Below are 15,489 nucleotides of genomic sequence, written 5' to 3'. Positions count from 1 at the left end.
AATCACACACACACGTTTACATCAATTGTATTTGTTGAGGTGTCGGGAGCTCTGACCTACATGGTGCGACAGATCAGCGACTTTGAAACCAACATCGTGTCTGTTGAGCGGCTGAATGAATACTCTTCCATTGAAACTGAGGTGAGGGGAGGTTGTGTGTGTGTGTGTGTGTGTGTGTGTGTGTGTGTGTGTGTGTGTGTGTGTGTGTGTGTGTGTATGTGTGTGTGTGTATGTGTGTGTGTGTGTGTGTGTGGTGTGTGTGTGTGTGTGTGTGTGTGTGGTGTGTACGTGTGTGTGTGTGGTGTGTGTGTGTGTGTGTATGTGTGTGTATGTGTGTGTGTACGCGGGCCGGGTGCATGTGCACCCGCGCGTTTGTGTGTGCAGTGTAATATCTTTTAAAGAGTTCCTTTTTCAGATTTTGTTCTCTACAATTATTAAAGTTTTCTTATTAATTCTTTTGAAACTATTTCCTACCAAGATCTTGTATTCTGAGATCTTCGGCAGTCCAGTTTGAAAGGGGGGAATAGGCTGGGGGAGGGGAGGGGAGGGGAGGGGAGGGGTTGTCCACTGTATTCACTGTGACCCTGATTGTGAAGGCGGAGTGGATCAAGCAACACAGGCGCCCCCTGCCCAACTGGCCGGTGAAAGGGGAGCTAATCATGGAGAACTACCAGACACGCTACAGACCCGGCCTGGACCTTGTTCTGAAGGGACTCACCTGTAAGATCAAGCCCGGGGAAAAGGTAGCCATATGATGTTCACACCACTCACTGTTTGGCACACTTTAAGTGGACAGCAATTTGGGTCCTTGGATCTTTATCTGACCTTGACCTTATGTTGGAGAGCGTCTCTCGAAGGACCATAGTTGGAAAAGAAAATTCGCTGAAGGTCACATGGGCATGCGCATTGAAATCTATTCTTTGAATTCTATGGGGCGTCACACGGCAAATCATAGAGCTGAGTTTATTATTACACTTCAACACGGCACATCATAGAGCTGAGTTTATTATTACACTTCAACACGGCACATCATAGAGCTGAGTTTATTATTACACTTCAACACGGCACATCATAGAGCTGAGTTTATCATTACACTTCAACACGGCACATCATAGAGCTGAGTTTATCATTACACTTCAACACGGCACATCATAGAGCTGAGTTTATTATTACACTTCAACACGGCACATCATAGAGCTGAGTTTATCATTACACTTCAACACGGCACATCATAGAGCTGAGTTTATTATTACACTTCAACACGGCACATCATAGAGCTGAGTTTATTATTACACTTCAACACGGCACATCATAGAGCTGAGTTTATCATTACACTTCAACACGGCACATCATAGAGCTGAGTTTATTATTACACTTCAACACGGCACATCATAGAGCTGAGTTTATTATTACACTTCAACACGGCACATCATAGAGCTGAGTTTATTATTACACTTCAACACGGCACATCATAGAGCTGAGTTTATTATTACACTTCAACACGGCACATCATAGAGCTGAGTTTATCATTACACTTCAACACGGCACATCATAGAGCTGAGTTTATTATTACACTTCAACACGGCACATCATAGAGCTGAGTTTATCATTACACTTCAACACGGCACATCATAGAGCTGAGTTTATTATTACACTTCAACACGGCACATCATAGAGCTGAGTTTATCATTACACTTCAACACGGCACATCATAGAGCTGAGTTTATTATTACACTTCAACACGGCACATCATAGAGCTGAGTTTATTATTACACTTCAACACGGCACATCATAGAGCTGAGTTTATCATTACACTTCAACACGGCACATCATAGAGCTGAGTTTATTATTACACTTCAACACGGCACATCATAGAGCTGAGTTTATTATTACACTTCAACACGGCACATCATAGAGCTGAGTTTATTATTACACTTCAACACGGCACATCATAGAGCTGAGTTTATTATTACACTTCAACACGGCACATCATAGAGCTGAGTTTATCATTACACTTCAACACGGCACATCATAGAGCTGAGTTTATTATTACACTTCAACACGGCACATCATAGAGCTGAGTTTATTATTACACTTCAACACGGCACATCATAGAGCTGAGTTTATCATTACACTTCAACACGGCACATCATAGAGCTGAGTTTATTATTACACTTCAACACGGCACATCATAGAGCTGAGTTTATTATTACACTTCAACACGGCACATCATAGAGCTGAGTTTATTATTACACTTCAACACGGCACATCATAGAGCTGAGTTTATTATTACACTTCAACACGGCACATCATAGAGCTGAGTTTATTATTACACTTCAACACGGCACATCATAGAGCTGAGTTTATTATTACACTTCAACACGGCACATCATAGAGCTGAGTTTATTATTACACTTCAACACGGCACATCATAGAGCTGAGTTTATTATTACACTTCAACACGGCACATCATAGAGCTGAGTTTATTATTACACTTCAACACGGCACATCATAGAGCTGAGTTTATCATTACACTTCAACACGGCACATCATAGAGCTGAGTTTATTATTACACTTCAACACGGCACATCATAGAGCTGAGTTTATTATTACACTTCAACACGGCACATCATAGAGCTGAGTTTATCATTACACTTCAACACGGCACATCATAGAGCTGAGTTTATTATTACACTTCAACACGGCACATCATAGAGCTGAGTTTATTATTACACTTCAACACGGCACATCATAGAGCTGAGTTTATTATTACACTTCAACACGGCACATCATAGAGCTGAGTTTATTATTACACTTCAACACGGCACATCATAGAGCTGAGTTTATTATTACACTTCAACACGGCACATCATAGAGCTGAGTTTATTATTACACTTCAACACGGCACATCATAGAGCTGAGTTTATTATTACACTTCAACACGGCACATCATAGAGCTGAGTTTATTATTACACTTCAACACGGCACATCATAGAGCTGAGTTTATTATTACACTTCAACACGGCACATCATAGAGCTGAGTTTATTATTACACTTCAACACGGCACATCATAGAGCTGAGTTTATTATTACACTTCAACACGGCACATCATAGAGCTGAGTTTATTATTACACTTCAACACGGCACATCATAGAGCTGAGTTTATTATTACACTTCAACACGGCACATCATAGAGCTGAGTTTATTATTACACTTCAACACGGCACATCATAGAGCTGAGTTTATTATTACACTTCAACACGGCACATCATAGAGCTGAGTTTATTATTACACTTCAACACGGCACATCATAGAGCTGAGTTTATTATTACACTTCAACACGGCACATCATAGAGCTGAGTTTATTATTACACTTCAACACGGCACATCATAGAGCTGAGTTTATTATTACACTTCAACACGGCACATCATAGAGCTGAGTTTATTATTACACTTCAACACGGCACATCATAGAGCTGAGTTTATTATTACACTTCAACACGGCACATCATAGAGCTGAGTTTATTATTACACTTCAACACGGCACATCATAGAGCTGAGTTTATTATTACACTTCAACACGGCACATCATAGAGCTGAGTTTATTATTACACTTCAACACGGCACATCATAGAGCTGAGTTTATTATTACACTTCAACACGGCACATCATAGAGCTGAGTTTATTATTACACTTCAACACGGCACATCATAGAGCTGAGTTTATTATTACACTTCAACACGGCACATCATAGAGCTGAGTTTATTATTACACTTCAACACGGCACATCATAGAGCTGAGTTTATTATTACACTTCAACACGGCACATCATAGAGCTGAGTTTATTATTACACTTCAACACGGCACATCATAGAGCTGAGTTTATTATTACACTTCAACACGGCACATCATAGAGCTGAGTTTATTATTACACTTCAACACGGCACATCATAGAGCTGAGTTTATTATTACACTTCAACACGGCACATCATAGAGCTGAGTTTATTATTACACTTCAACACGGCACATCATAGAGCTGAGTTTATTATTACACTTCAACACGGCACATCATAGAGCTGAGTTTATTATTACACTTCAACACGGCACATCATAGAGCTGAGTTTATTATTACACTTCAACACGGCACATCATAGAGCTGAGTTTATTATTACACTTCAACACGGCACATCATAGAGCTGAGTTTATTATTACACTTCAACACGGCACATCATAGAGCTGAGTTTATTATTACACTTCAACACGGCACATCATAGAGCTGAGTTTATTATTACACTTCAACACGGCACATCATAGAGCTGAGTTTATTATTACACTTCAACACGGCACATCATAGAGCTGAGTTTATTATTACACTTCAACACGGCACATCATAGAGCTGAGTTTATTATTACACTTCAACACGGCACATCATAGAGCTGAGTTTATTATTACACTTCAACACGGCACATCATAGAGCTGAGTTTATTATTACACTTCAACACGGCACATCATAGAGCTGAGTTTATTATTACACTTCAACACGGCACATCATAGAGCTGAGTTTATTATTACACTTCAACACGGCACATCATAGAGCTGAGTTTATTATTACACTTCAACACGGCACATCATAGAGCTGAGTTTATTATTACACTTCAACACGGCACATCATAGAGCTGAGTTTATTATTACACTTCAACACGGCACATCATAGAGCTGAGTTTATTATTACACTTCAACACGGCACATCATAGAGCTGAGTTTATTATTACACTTCAACACGGCACATCATAGAGCTGAGTTTATTATTACACTTCAACACGGCACATCATAGAGCTGAGTTTATTATTACACTTCAACACGGCACATCATAGAGCTGAGTTTATTATTACACTTCAACACGGCACATCATAGAGCTGAGTTTATTATTACACTTCAACACGGCACATCATAGAGCTGAGTTTATTATTACACTTCAACACGGCACATCATAGAGCTGAGTTTATTATTACACTTCAACACGGCACATCATAGAGCTGAGTTTATTATTACACTTCAACACGGCACATCATAGAGCTGAGTTTATTATTACACTTCAACACGGCACATCATAGAGCTGAGTTTATTATTACACTTCAACACGGCACATCATAGAGCTGAGTTTATTATTACACTTCAACACGGCACATCATAGAGCTGAGTTTATTATTACACTTCAACACGGCACATCATAGAGCTGAGTTTATTATTACACTTCAACACGGCACATCATAGAGCTGAGTTTATTATTACACTTCAACACGGCACATCATAGAGCTGAGTTTATTATTACACTTCAACACGGCACATCATAGAGCTGAGTTTATTATTACACTTCAACACGGCACATCATAGAGCTGAGTTTATTATTACACTTCAACACGGCACATCATAGAGCTGAGTTTATTATTACACTTCAACACGGCACATCATAGAGCTGAGTTTATTATTACACTTCAACACGGCACATCATAGAGCTGAGTTTATTATTACACTTCAACACGGCACATCATAGAGCTGAGTTTATTATTACACTTCAACACGGCACATCATAGAGCTGAGTTTATTATTACACTTCAACACGGCACATCATAGAGCTGAGTTTATTATTACACTTCAACACGGCACATCATAGAGCTGAGTTTATTATTACACTTCAACACGGCACATCATAGAGCTGAGTTTATTATTACACTTCAACACGGCACATCATAGAGCTGAGTTTATTATTACACTTCAACACGGCACATCATAGAGCTGAGTTTATTATTACACTTCAACACGGCACATCATAGAGCTGAGTTTATTATTACACTTCAACACGGCACATCATAGAGCTGAGTTTATTATTACACTTCAACACGGCACATCATAGAGCTGAGTTTATTATTACACTTCAACACGGCACATCATAGAGCTGAGTTTATTATTACACTTCAACACGGCACATCATAGAGCTGAGTTTATTATTACACTTCAACACGGCACATCATAGAGCTGAGTTTATTATTACACTTCAACACGGCACATCATAGAGCTGAGTTTATTATTACACTTCAACACGGCACATCATAGAGCTGAGTTTATTATTACACTTCAACACGGCACATCATAGAGCTGAGTTTATTATTACACTTCAACACGGCACATCATAGAGCTGAGTTTATTATTACACTTCAACACGGCACATCATAGAGCTGAGTTTATTATTACACTTCAACACGGCACATCATAGAGCTGAGTTTATTATTACACTTCAACACGGCACATCATAGAGCTGAGTTTATTATTACACTTCAACACGGCACATCATAGAGCTGAGTTTATTATTACACTTCAACACGGCACATCATAGAGCTGAGTTTATTATTACACTTCAACACGGCACATCATAGAGCTGAGTTTATTATTACACTTCAACACGGCACATCATAGAGCTGAGTTTATTATTACACTTCAACACGGCACATCATAGAGCTGAGTTTATTATTACACTTCAACACGGCACATCATAGAGCTGAGTTTATTATTACACTTCAACACGGCACATCATAGAGCTGAGTTTATTATTACACTTCAACACGGCACATCATAGAGCTGAGTTTATTATTACACTTCAACACGGCACATCATAGAGCTGAGTTTATTATTACACTTCAACACGGCACATTATAGAGCTGAGTTTATTATTAAAATTCAACAGCTCACGACACCAACTCGATCTCAGCCAAAGTCATTGGTCATTTTACAGTTCTATGCGGCAATGAAACAGTCATTAAAATATCTGTTCTACTTTTGTAATAAATTCATCATCTCTGATCTTGGATTTCAAGTGAGCTTATCATTTATATATTGAACAGATAGGGATCGTGGGACGAACGGGTGCCGGGAAGTCGTCGTTGACGCTGGCGTTGTTCCGAATCCTGGAGGCGGCGGGTGGTGCCATCATCATTGACGGCATCAACATCGCTGACATCGGTCTGCACGACTTGAGATCTCGTCTCACTATACTCCCACAGGTCTGTCGTAGGGTTAGGGATGTGTGTGTGTGTGTGTGTGTGTGTGTGTGTGTGTATGCTAATTTTCCCCCAGCTATTGGATGAAACTTTCTTGTTTCTAATTGGGGGCAGTTAAAAATGCCTCGTTAAATTGCCGTTGGTTTTTCCGGGAAACTGCTAGTGGTTTTTTTTTAGCGCCCGTTTGTAGGTCATCAGTCTTATCAATGTAAGAAACCTGTCTGTTTACCTCACGTCTCCAAACAAACAAGAGTGCCATTTTGTACCCGAAATACTGCTTCACTCTAATCATGCAGGACCCAGTGTTGTTCTCCGGTTCTCTTCGTTTCAACCTTGACCCATTCGACCAGTACAGCGACGAGGACATCTGGCAGGCACTGGAGAGATCTCACCTCAAGACCTTTACCTCTAACCTGCACGACAGACTCGACTATGAGTGCGGAGAAGAAGGACAAAACCTCAGGTTGGCAGACGAATGGAGAAGCGTTAGTCACATAATGATGCTGTGGATTTGACTCGTCTCGGTGCAGTCTTATTCCAGTCTCTATCCTCTTATTGCTTGTTTGTTGTTGGCGTTCTTGGTCGTCATCTGCGCGGTTAACTTTTTCGTCATAACCTACGTCCATTTGTTGTTGTAACTTACGGTCATATGTCGTCATAACTCACGGCTATTTGTCGTCATATCCCTCGGACATATGTCGTCATAACTCAAAGCCATTTGTCGATATAACTCACAGCCATTTGTTGTCATAACTCACGGCAATTTGTTGTCATAACTCACGGCCATTTGTCGTCATAACTCACGGCCATATGTCGTCATAACTCACAGCCATTTGTCGTCATAACTCACAGCCATTTGTTGTCATAACTCACGGCAATTTGTTGTCATAACTCACGGCCATTTGTTGTCTTAACTCACAGCCATTTGTTGTCCTATAGTCACGGCCATTAAGTGTTGTAACTCATGGCCATTTATTGACGTAACTCCATATTTACTCTTATCATTTCATCGCTTGCTAAAATTTGTGTTACAGCGTTGGACAGAGACAGCTGGTGTGTCTGGCCAGAACACTGCTACGTCGCACCAAAATCCTCATCCTGGACGAAGCCACAGCCGCCGTGGACATGGAGACAGACACACTGATACAGAACACCATCCGCCTGGCCTTCCACAACTGTACCATCGTCACCATCGCTCATAGGCTCAACACCATTATGGACTATGACAGGTGTGTGTGTGTGTGTGTGTGTGTGTGTGTGTGTGTGTGTGTGTGTGTGTGTGTGTGTGTGTGTGTGTGTGTGTGTGTGTGTGTGTGCGGTGTGTGTGTGTGTGTGTGTGTGTGTGTGTGTGTGTGTGTGTGTGTGTGTGTGTGTGTGTGTGTGTGTGTGTGTGTGTGTGTGTGTGTGTGTGTGTGTGTGTGTGTGTGTGTGTGTGTGTGTGTGTGAGCGTGCGAGGGAGGGTGTTAACTGTGATTGTGAGATCGGGGAGGCTTGTTGAGACTTGCTTAATAGAATAGAATATGGCTGTTTGTTTTCTTTTTTTTTTCAAACATATTATCCGGCATTCACATAGTGTTTGAAAACATAGAATCCTCTTGTCTCCTGTGACAGGGTGATGGTGATGGACGATGGTCGGATCAAGGAGTTTGACTCTCCAGACCACCTGCTCAGCAACGACGAGTCAGTTTTCTACTCCATGGCCAAAGACGCAGGCCTGGTTTGAATGTCACTGACCAGTGGAGCGATCTGAAGATGGAGTGACCAAAGATGTAGATATTGTTTGAAATTCGAAGGATAAAAGAACGATTTAAAATCGAGTGGTTTGTTTTCTATCCCATTACCAAACTTGAGACACAGGCCTTGTTTGAAATTCACAGAGCAGACGCAAGATTTGAAGATGGAGTGGTTCCTCTTCTTGCCTTTGGCCACAAATGCAAGACCAGTATGGAAACCAAAACACGAAACAGTGCAGCATGTCATTTGTGCCGATTTTCTGGTTTTTTCTTCTTCTGTGGCCAAGAATGCAAGACCTATGGATGAAACAAACATGAAACAGTGCAATCTGTTACTTGTGACCGCTGTAGGCAGTTTGTTTCTGTATGGTCAAGGTCAAGGATGCAAGACTGACTTGTTACTTGTGACCGCTGTAGGCAGTTTGTTTCTGTATGGTCAAGGTCAAGGATGCAAGACTGACTTGTTACTTGTGACCGCTGTAGGCAGTTTGTTTCTGTGTGGTCAAGGTCAAGGATGCAAGACTGACTTGTTACTTGTGACCGCTGTAGGCAGTTTGTTTCTGTATGGTCAAGGTCAAGGATGCAAGACTGACTTGTTACTTGTGACCGCTGTAGGCAGTTTGTTTCTGTATGGTCAAGGTCAAGGATGCAAGACTGACTTGTTACTTGTGACCGCTGTAGGCAGTTTGTTTCTGTATGGTCAAGGTCAAGGATGCAAGACTGACTTGTTACTTGTGACCGCTGTAGGCAGTTTGTTTCTGTATGGTCAAGGTCAAGGATGCAAGACTGACTTGTTACTTGTGACCGCTGTAGGCAGTTTGTTTCTGTATGGTCAAGGTCAAGGATGCAAGACTGACTTGTTACTTGTGACCGCTGTAGGCAGTTTGTTTCTGTATGGTCAAGGTCAAGGATGCAAGACTGACTTGTTACTTGTGACCGCTGTAGGCAGTTTGTTTCTGTATGGTCAAGGTCAAGGATGCAAGACTGACTTGTTACTTGTGACCGCTGTAGGCAGTTTGTTTCTGTATGGTCAAGGTCAAGGATGCAAGACTGACTTGTTACTTGTGACCGCTGTAGGCAGTTTGTTTCTGTATGGTCAAGGTCAAGGATGCAAGACTGACTTGTTACTTGTGACCGCTGTAGGCAGTTTGTTTCTATATGGTCAAGGTCAAGGATGCAAGACTGACTTGTTACTTGTGACCGCTGTAGGCAGTTTGTTTCTATATGGTCAAGGTCAAGGATGCAAGACTGACTTGTTACTTGTGACCGCTGTAGGCAGTTTGTTTCTATATGGTCAAGGTCAAGGATGCAAGACTGACTTGTTACTTGTGACCGCTGTAGGCAGTTTGTTTCTGTATGGTCAAGGTCAAGGATGCAAGACTGACTTGTTACTTGTGACCGCTGTAGGCAGTTTGTTTCTATATTATGGTCAAGGATGCAAGACTGACTTGTTACTTGTGACCGCTGTAGGCAGTTTGTTTCTATATGGTCAAGGATGCAAGACTGACTTGTTGAAAGGGGGTAAACGAAGAGAATGATGGAACAGTGTAACAGTTGACTTGAGATAACTGATTAATATGTATTGCTCGCCGTTTGACACTGAGTCCCAGACCACCAGAATGATTTGAAGGTTGAGTGGTTCGTCTTCTTTCTCGTGGTCAAATATGCAAGACTGGAAAGAAGAGAAATATTGAACAGTACAACCATTAACTTGTGATGACTGATTCGAGCTTCTCGTTTGAAATTCTTGGTGGGTGGTCTTTCTTATTTCATGTGGCTAAAGATGCAAAGCTTGTCGTAATTTATTTTTAAATTTATGAAATAATACAACGGATGTGCTGCTCGTTGTAAATGTGCCTGAGCGATTCCAACCCCAAGTGATTTGTTTCCTTTCTTGTCGTCAAAGATGCTAGACGTTGGAAGACCAACCCGAAGTGATTTGTTTCCTTTCTTGTGGTCAAAGATGCTAGACCTGTTGGAAGAAAGAAATGGAATTGCTGAACCGTACAACGATTACTTGTGATGAATGATTCATAAGCCTATATGTGTTGCTCGTTTTAAATTCACGGACAGTTAATACGATTTTAATCCTGTGTGGCTTAATTATCTTCTTTTTACAAGTTTGGCCAAAGATGACAGACTTTTTCAAGGGAAAAGATTACGAAACAGTACAACAACATAATTTGGGATGATATGGTGATTCCAATATGTTTCTCGATCACGGACCACTTGAACGACTTCATGCCTGAGTGGTTTGTTGCCCGAGTGGTTTGTTTCCGTTGTGACAAAGTATGCTGTGGAGACCGTATGGCAAAAACACAACCAAACACACATTAAAACAATGTAATTTTTGATGGCTGATTCGTATTTGTCGCACGGCTACGGCTAAGAATACAGAGCGTACATAATGTCCACAGATGATCGGAGGAATGTGGTGAGTGTATATAATCACTTCATCAAGAATTCCTTGAAAAACTTTAGGCCCGTTTCGAACTTGTCATTCCTTTCAAAAATCACTGAAAAAATTGTCCTTTCACAACTTCTCACTCATCTAGAGCAAAACCACCTTCTCAACACCCATCAGTCTGCATACAGGAAAAACCATAGTACTGAGACAGCACTTCTGAAGATTGTAAACGACATCCTTCTTGGCTTTGACGAAAATCAGGTCTCCATTCTAACACTACTGGACTTGTCTAGCGCATTTGATACGATAGACCACGAAATTCTGCTCCACAGGCTTCAGCACTCCTTTGGTGTTCATGATCTGGCCCTTTCCTGGGTTCGTTCGTACCTTACTAACCGGACGCAGACCGTTTGTGTCAACGGCATCAAATCTCAACCTTCAGCTCTCCAGTACGGTGTCCCGCAAGGGTCCGTGCTTGGCCCCATACTTTTCGTTCTATATGCCTCCCCTGTGTCCGATGTTATCAGTCGCCATGCGTTGTCGCACGAGAGTTTCGCTGATGATACACAGCTTCATCAGTCTGCCCCTCTTGCTGAAGTTGACGTTCTGGTATCTCGGACACAGGATTGCATTGCGGACCTCAGTGATTGGATGTCTTTAAACAAACTCCAGTTAAATAGTGACAAAACCGAAGTTATGCTGGCCTGTCCCAAGAAATTTCTCAATCACCCTTCTCTTCCTGCCTCTCTCACTGTCAACGAACTACCTATCTCTTTCTCTCCGTCTGTCCGCAGCCTTGGCGTCACTCTCGATCCAACTCTCTCTTTCCAAAAACACATCTCTAACATCTGCAAGTCCGCCTATCTAGAGCTGCGCAAGATTAGTTCAGTCCGTCACTACCTCACCACTGATGCAACCAAAACGTTAGTGTGTTCTTTAGTCCTCTCAAAGATAGATTATTGCAATTCTCTTCTGGCCGGTCTCCCTAAGTACCTTTTAGATAGACTTCAAAGGATCCAAAATAACGCTGCCCGCCTGGTCTTCAAATCTTCCAAGTATGAACACGCCACACCCCTTCTTCACTCTCTACACTGGCTGCCTATCACTAAAAGGATCGAATACAAACTCTCCTCTCTTTCTTTTGCCGTCGTTTCTGGTTCTGCCCCAGAATACTTCTCAGAACTCCTCAATCTCTACACCCCCTCTCGTCAGCTTCGCTCCGCCGCCGACACTCGACTCTTCCGACTCCCCACAGTGCAAACAAAGACATGTGGCGAGAGGTCCTTCGCCTATCAAGCCCCTGTGACCTGGAATAGATTACCTCTGCCTCTCAGACACACAGATTCTCTCACTACATTCAAGACAAATCTCAAAACACACCTCTTTCAGCGCAAGTGATTTTCCCTCCAGCATCTCCCCACCCACCCCATCCCGCCCCACCTCACCCCCTACCTAGTGCCTAAAATAACGTGTATATATATTTTCTGCGCTTTGTGTCAGCACTGTTTGTGTGTGTGTAAATAGTATTGTTGACACGTTTTTATACAGTAGTCTTATGTGGTTCTTGTGCCTAGGCTGTGTATTGGATTGTCATTGTATGCCTGCATCATTAGTTGTTAGTAATTATTACATGTGCTGATTGTTCTCTTTGCCTGCGCGCGTATAGTATGTTGGTTATGATTGGTCATAGTATGTTTGTTTATGTTTGGTCGTTATCTTTGCCTGTGCGTGTATTGTATGTTTGGTCGTTTTCTTTGCCTGTGCATGTATAGTTTGTTGGTTATGTTTGGTCGGTTTCTTTGCCTGTGCGTGTATAGTATGCTTGGTCGATGTATGTATTGTAAAGCGCTAAGAGTAGACATTTTTCTAGAATAGCGCTATAAAAGTTTGCATTATTATTATTATTATTATCTTCTTCGCGGTCTCCGAAGAGACGGCTTTGTCCATGAGTCCACGAATCAGTGGATCGTGCTGAAATGGGCATCCTCATGGTCATGTTTCTACTCTATGGTGTTATAGGATGTACGTCCTATGTTCAATCCACGGAACACTGCAGCAAGTAATCTGTGACTGATCCATGTGGCTAATTCTACTCAGAAATACATATCTTTTGTTCTACTCTATTACAGTGGAACCCCCCTTTTAAGACCTCCAAAATCTGAGAAAACCAAGCCTTACAAAGGAGGGAGTCTTAAAATGGGGGTCAATTTAGAGAGTTTAGGAACAGACAATCTGAGAAAACTGTGTTTAAACAAAGTAAGTTTTAAATTGGGGGGTCTTAAAAGGGGGGTTCCACTGACTGTACCAACAATCTGTATACTTGCAGTAAATTTCAGAGAACAATGGAGTATGCGTGTTGAAATTCATGTCTGGTCGACCTGTGCGCTATTCTCATTTGCCATGCGTGCAACGTTTTAAGTACATCAACCTCACAGATCATTAGATAGAGCTAGTCAAGTGATGACTGCAGAAATACCCTGTGGTAGAAATCGTTATTGTGATTTCAATGTTTTATCATGAAGCTTATGAATCAGTGTTCAAATGCTATTAATTAATTTGATCAGTTCGCTTATTTTCAGGATGATGCATTGGTCTCTTTTGTTATTGTTAAAGGATAGATATATGTTTTTTATGGGTTGAGCGTCTTCATTTATTATGCAGAATTTATGTATATTGCGTTGTTCACTTTTGAGTTCAAGATCATGTGTTGTTATGAACATGTCGAAGTTTTTGTTATAAAAATGCCGTTACATCTAGAAAACATGTATGTCTGTCACTTCTGTATACCGATTTGTGTATGCAGAGATATCAATCTTAACTCAATTTGCAATTGTTCTTGATGTCAACGTCATACCGAGCTTGCAAGAAGGATGATTCGTATTTGTATTTCTACAATATTTGCAGAATATCACGTAATTTGAAACCGGCACGGTTGGCCTAGTGGTAAGGCGTCCGCCCAGTGAGCGGGAGGTCGTGGGTTCGAACCCCGGCCGGGTCATACCTAAGACTTTAAAATTGGAAATCTAGTGGCTGCTCCGCCTGGCATCTGGCATTATGGGGTTAGTGCCAGGACTGGGTGGTCCAGTGTCAGAATAATGTGACTGGGTGAGACATGAAGCCTGTGTTGCGACACCCCCCTCGGGTTAGGGGGAAGAATTTACCCGATGCTCCCCAGCATGTCGTAAGAGGCGACTAACGGATTCTGTTTCTCCTTTTACCCTTGTTAAGTGTTTCTGGTATAGAATATAGTCAATTTTTGTAAAGATTTTAGTCAAGCAGTATGTAAGAAATGTTTAGTCCTTTGTACTGGAAACTTGCATTCTCCCAGTAAGGTAATATATTGTACTACGTTGCAAGCCCCTGGAGCAAATTTTTGATTAGTGCTTTTGTGAACAAGAAACAATTGACAAGTGGCTCTATCCCATCTCCCCCCTTTCCCCGTCGCGATATAACCTTCGTGGTTGAAAACGACGTTAAACACCAAATAAAGAAAGAAAGAAAATGTGCTGCGACTTCGGTCTTGTGTGTGGCGCACGTTATATGTCAAAGCAGCACCGCCCCGATATGGCCCTTTGTGGTCGGCTGGGCGTTAAGCAAACAAACAAACATAATTTGAACTGTGTATAAATGAAATAGTGTAGATGCTTGTCTGAATTCCATGGGATTTTGTGCAAATGATGCATACATTATGCAGTAATTTTAAAACGATGTAAATTTGACGATGAAAAGTGCTTGTTCATTTTAACGCTTGATTGTTATTCTCTCAGGTGCCAGGAGACTGGTTCCGCACAGCTCTCAATTACTCTATTGTACATGTCCTATGCATTTCGTTAGAGCGCTTTCTTTCTTTCTTTCTTTATTTGGTGTTTAACGTCGTTTTCAACCATTCAAGGTTATATCGCAACGGGGAAAGGGGGGAGATGGGATAGAGCCACTTGTCAATTGTTTCTTGTTCACAAAAGCACTAATAAAAAATTGCTCCAGGGGCTTGCAACGTAGTACAATATATGACCTTACTGGGAGAATGCAAGTTTCCAGTACAAAGGACTTAACATTTCTTACATACTGCTTGACTAAAATCTTTACAAACATTGACTATATTCTATACAAGAAACACTTAACAAGGGTAAAAGGAGAAACAGAATCCGTTAGTCACCTCTTACGACATGCTGGGGAGCATCGGGTAAATTCTTCCCCCTAACCCGCGGGGGGAAGCGCTTTCTTCCCTTTAATTATCAGATATGCAGTATCAACTATCAAGTCACGTGTGAATTACAGAACAAATAATGTACA

At 41.4% G+C, this 15,489-nt stretch overlaps 1 protein-coding gene across 1 annotated transcript in view; it reads left to right on the top strand.

The window, feature by feature from the left end:
- LOC138946889 (multidrug resistance-associated protein 1-like) overlaps positions 1 to 9,291 on the top strand; it is a 53,233-nt gene extending 43,942 nt beyond the window's left edge. The window contains exons 28-33 of the mRNA XM_070318284.1: positions 40 to 141; positions 597 to 743; positions 6,901 to 7,059; positions 7,353 to 7,519; positions 8,091 to 8,285; positions 8,668 to 9,291. Coding sequence (XP_070174385.1) covers positions 40 to 141; positions 597 to 743; positions 6,901 to 7,059; positions 7,353 to 7,519; positions 8,091 to 8,285; positions 8,668 to 8,779 — 882 coding nt within the window. The 3' untranslated portion in view covers positions 8,780 to 9,291. The remainder of the gene's footprint in view (positions 1 to 39; positions 142 to 596; positions 744 to 6,900; positions 7,060 to 7,352; positions 7,520 to 8,090; positions 8,286 to 8,667) is intronic.
- Positions 9,292 to 15,489: the final 6,198 nt, after the last annotated feature.

Source organism: Littorina saxatilis, linkage group LG14, assembly GCF_037325665.1.
Source record: "Littorina saxatilis isolate snail1 linkage group LG14, US_GU_Lsax_2.0, whole genome shotgun sequence".
Taxonomy (NCBI): domain Eukaryota; kingdom Metazoa; phylum Mollusca; class Gastropoda; order Littorinimorpha; family Littorinidae; genus Littorina; species Littorina saxatilis.
Note: the sequence above shows the minus strand (reverse complement) of the source record. Positions and strands in the feature narration are given on the sequence as shown.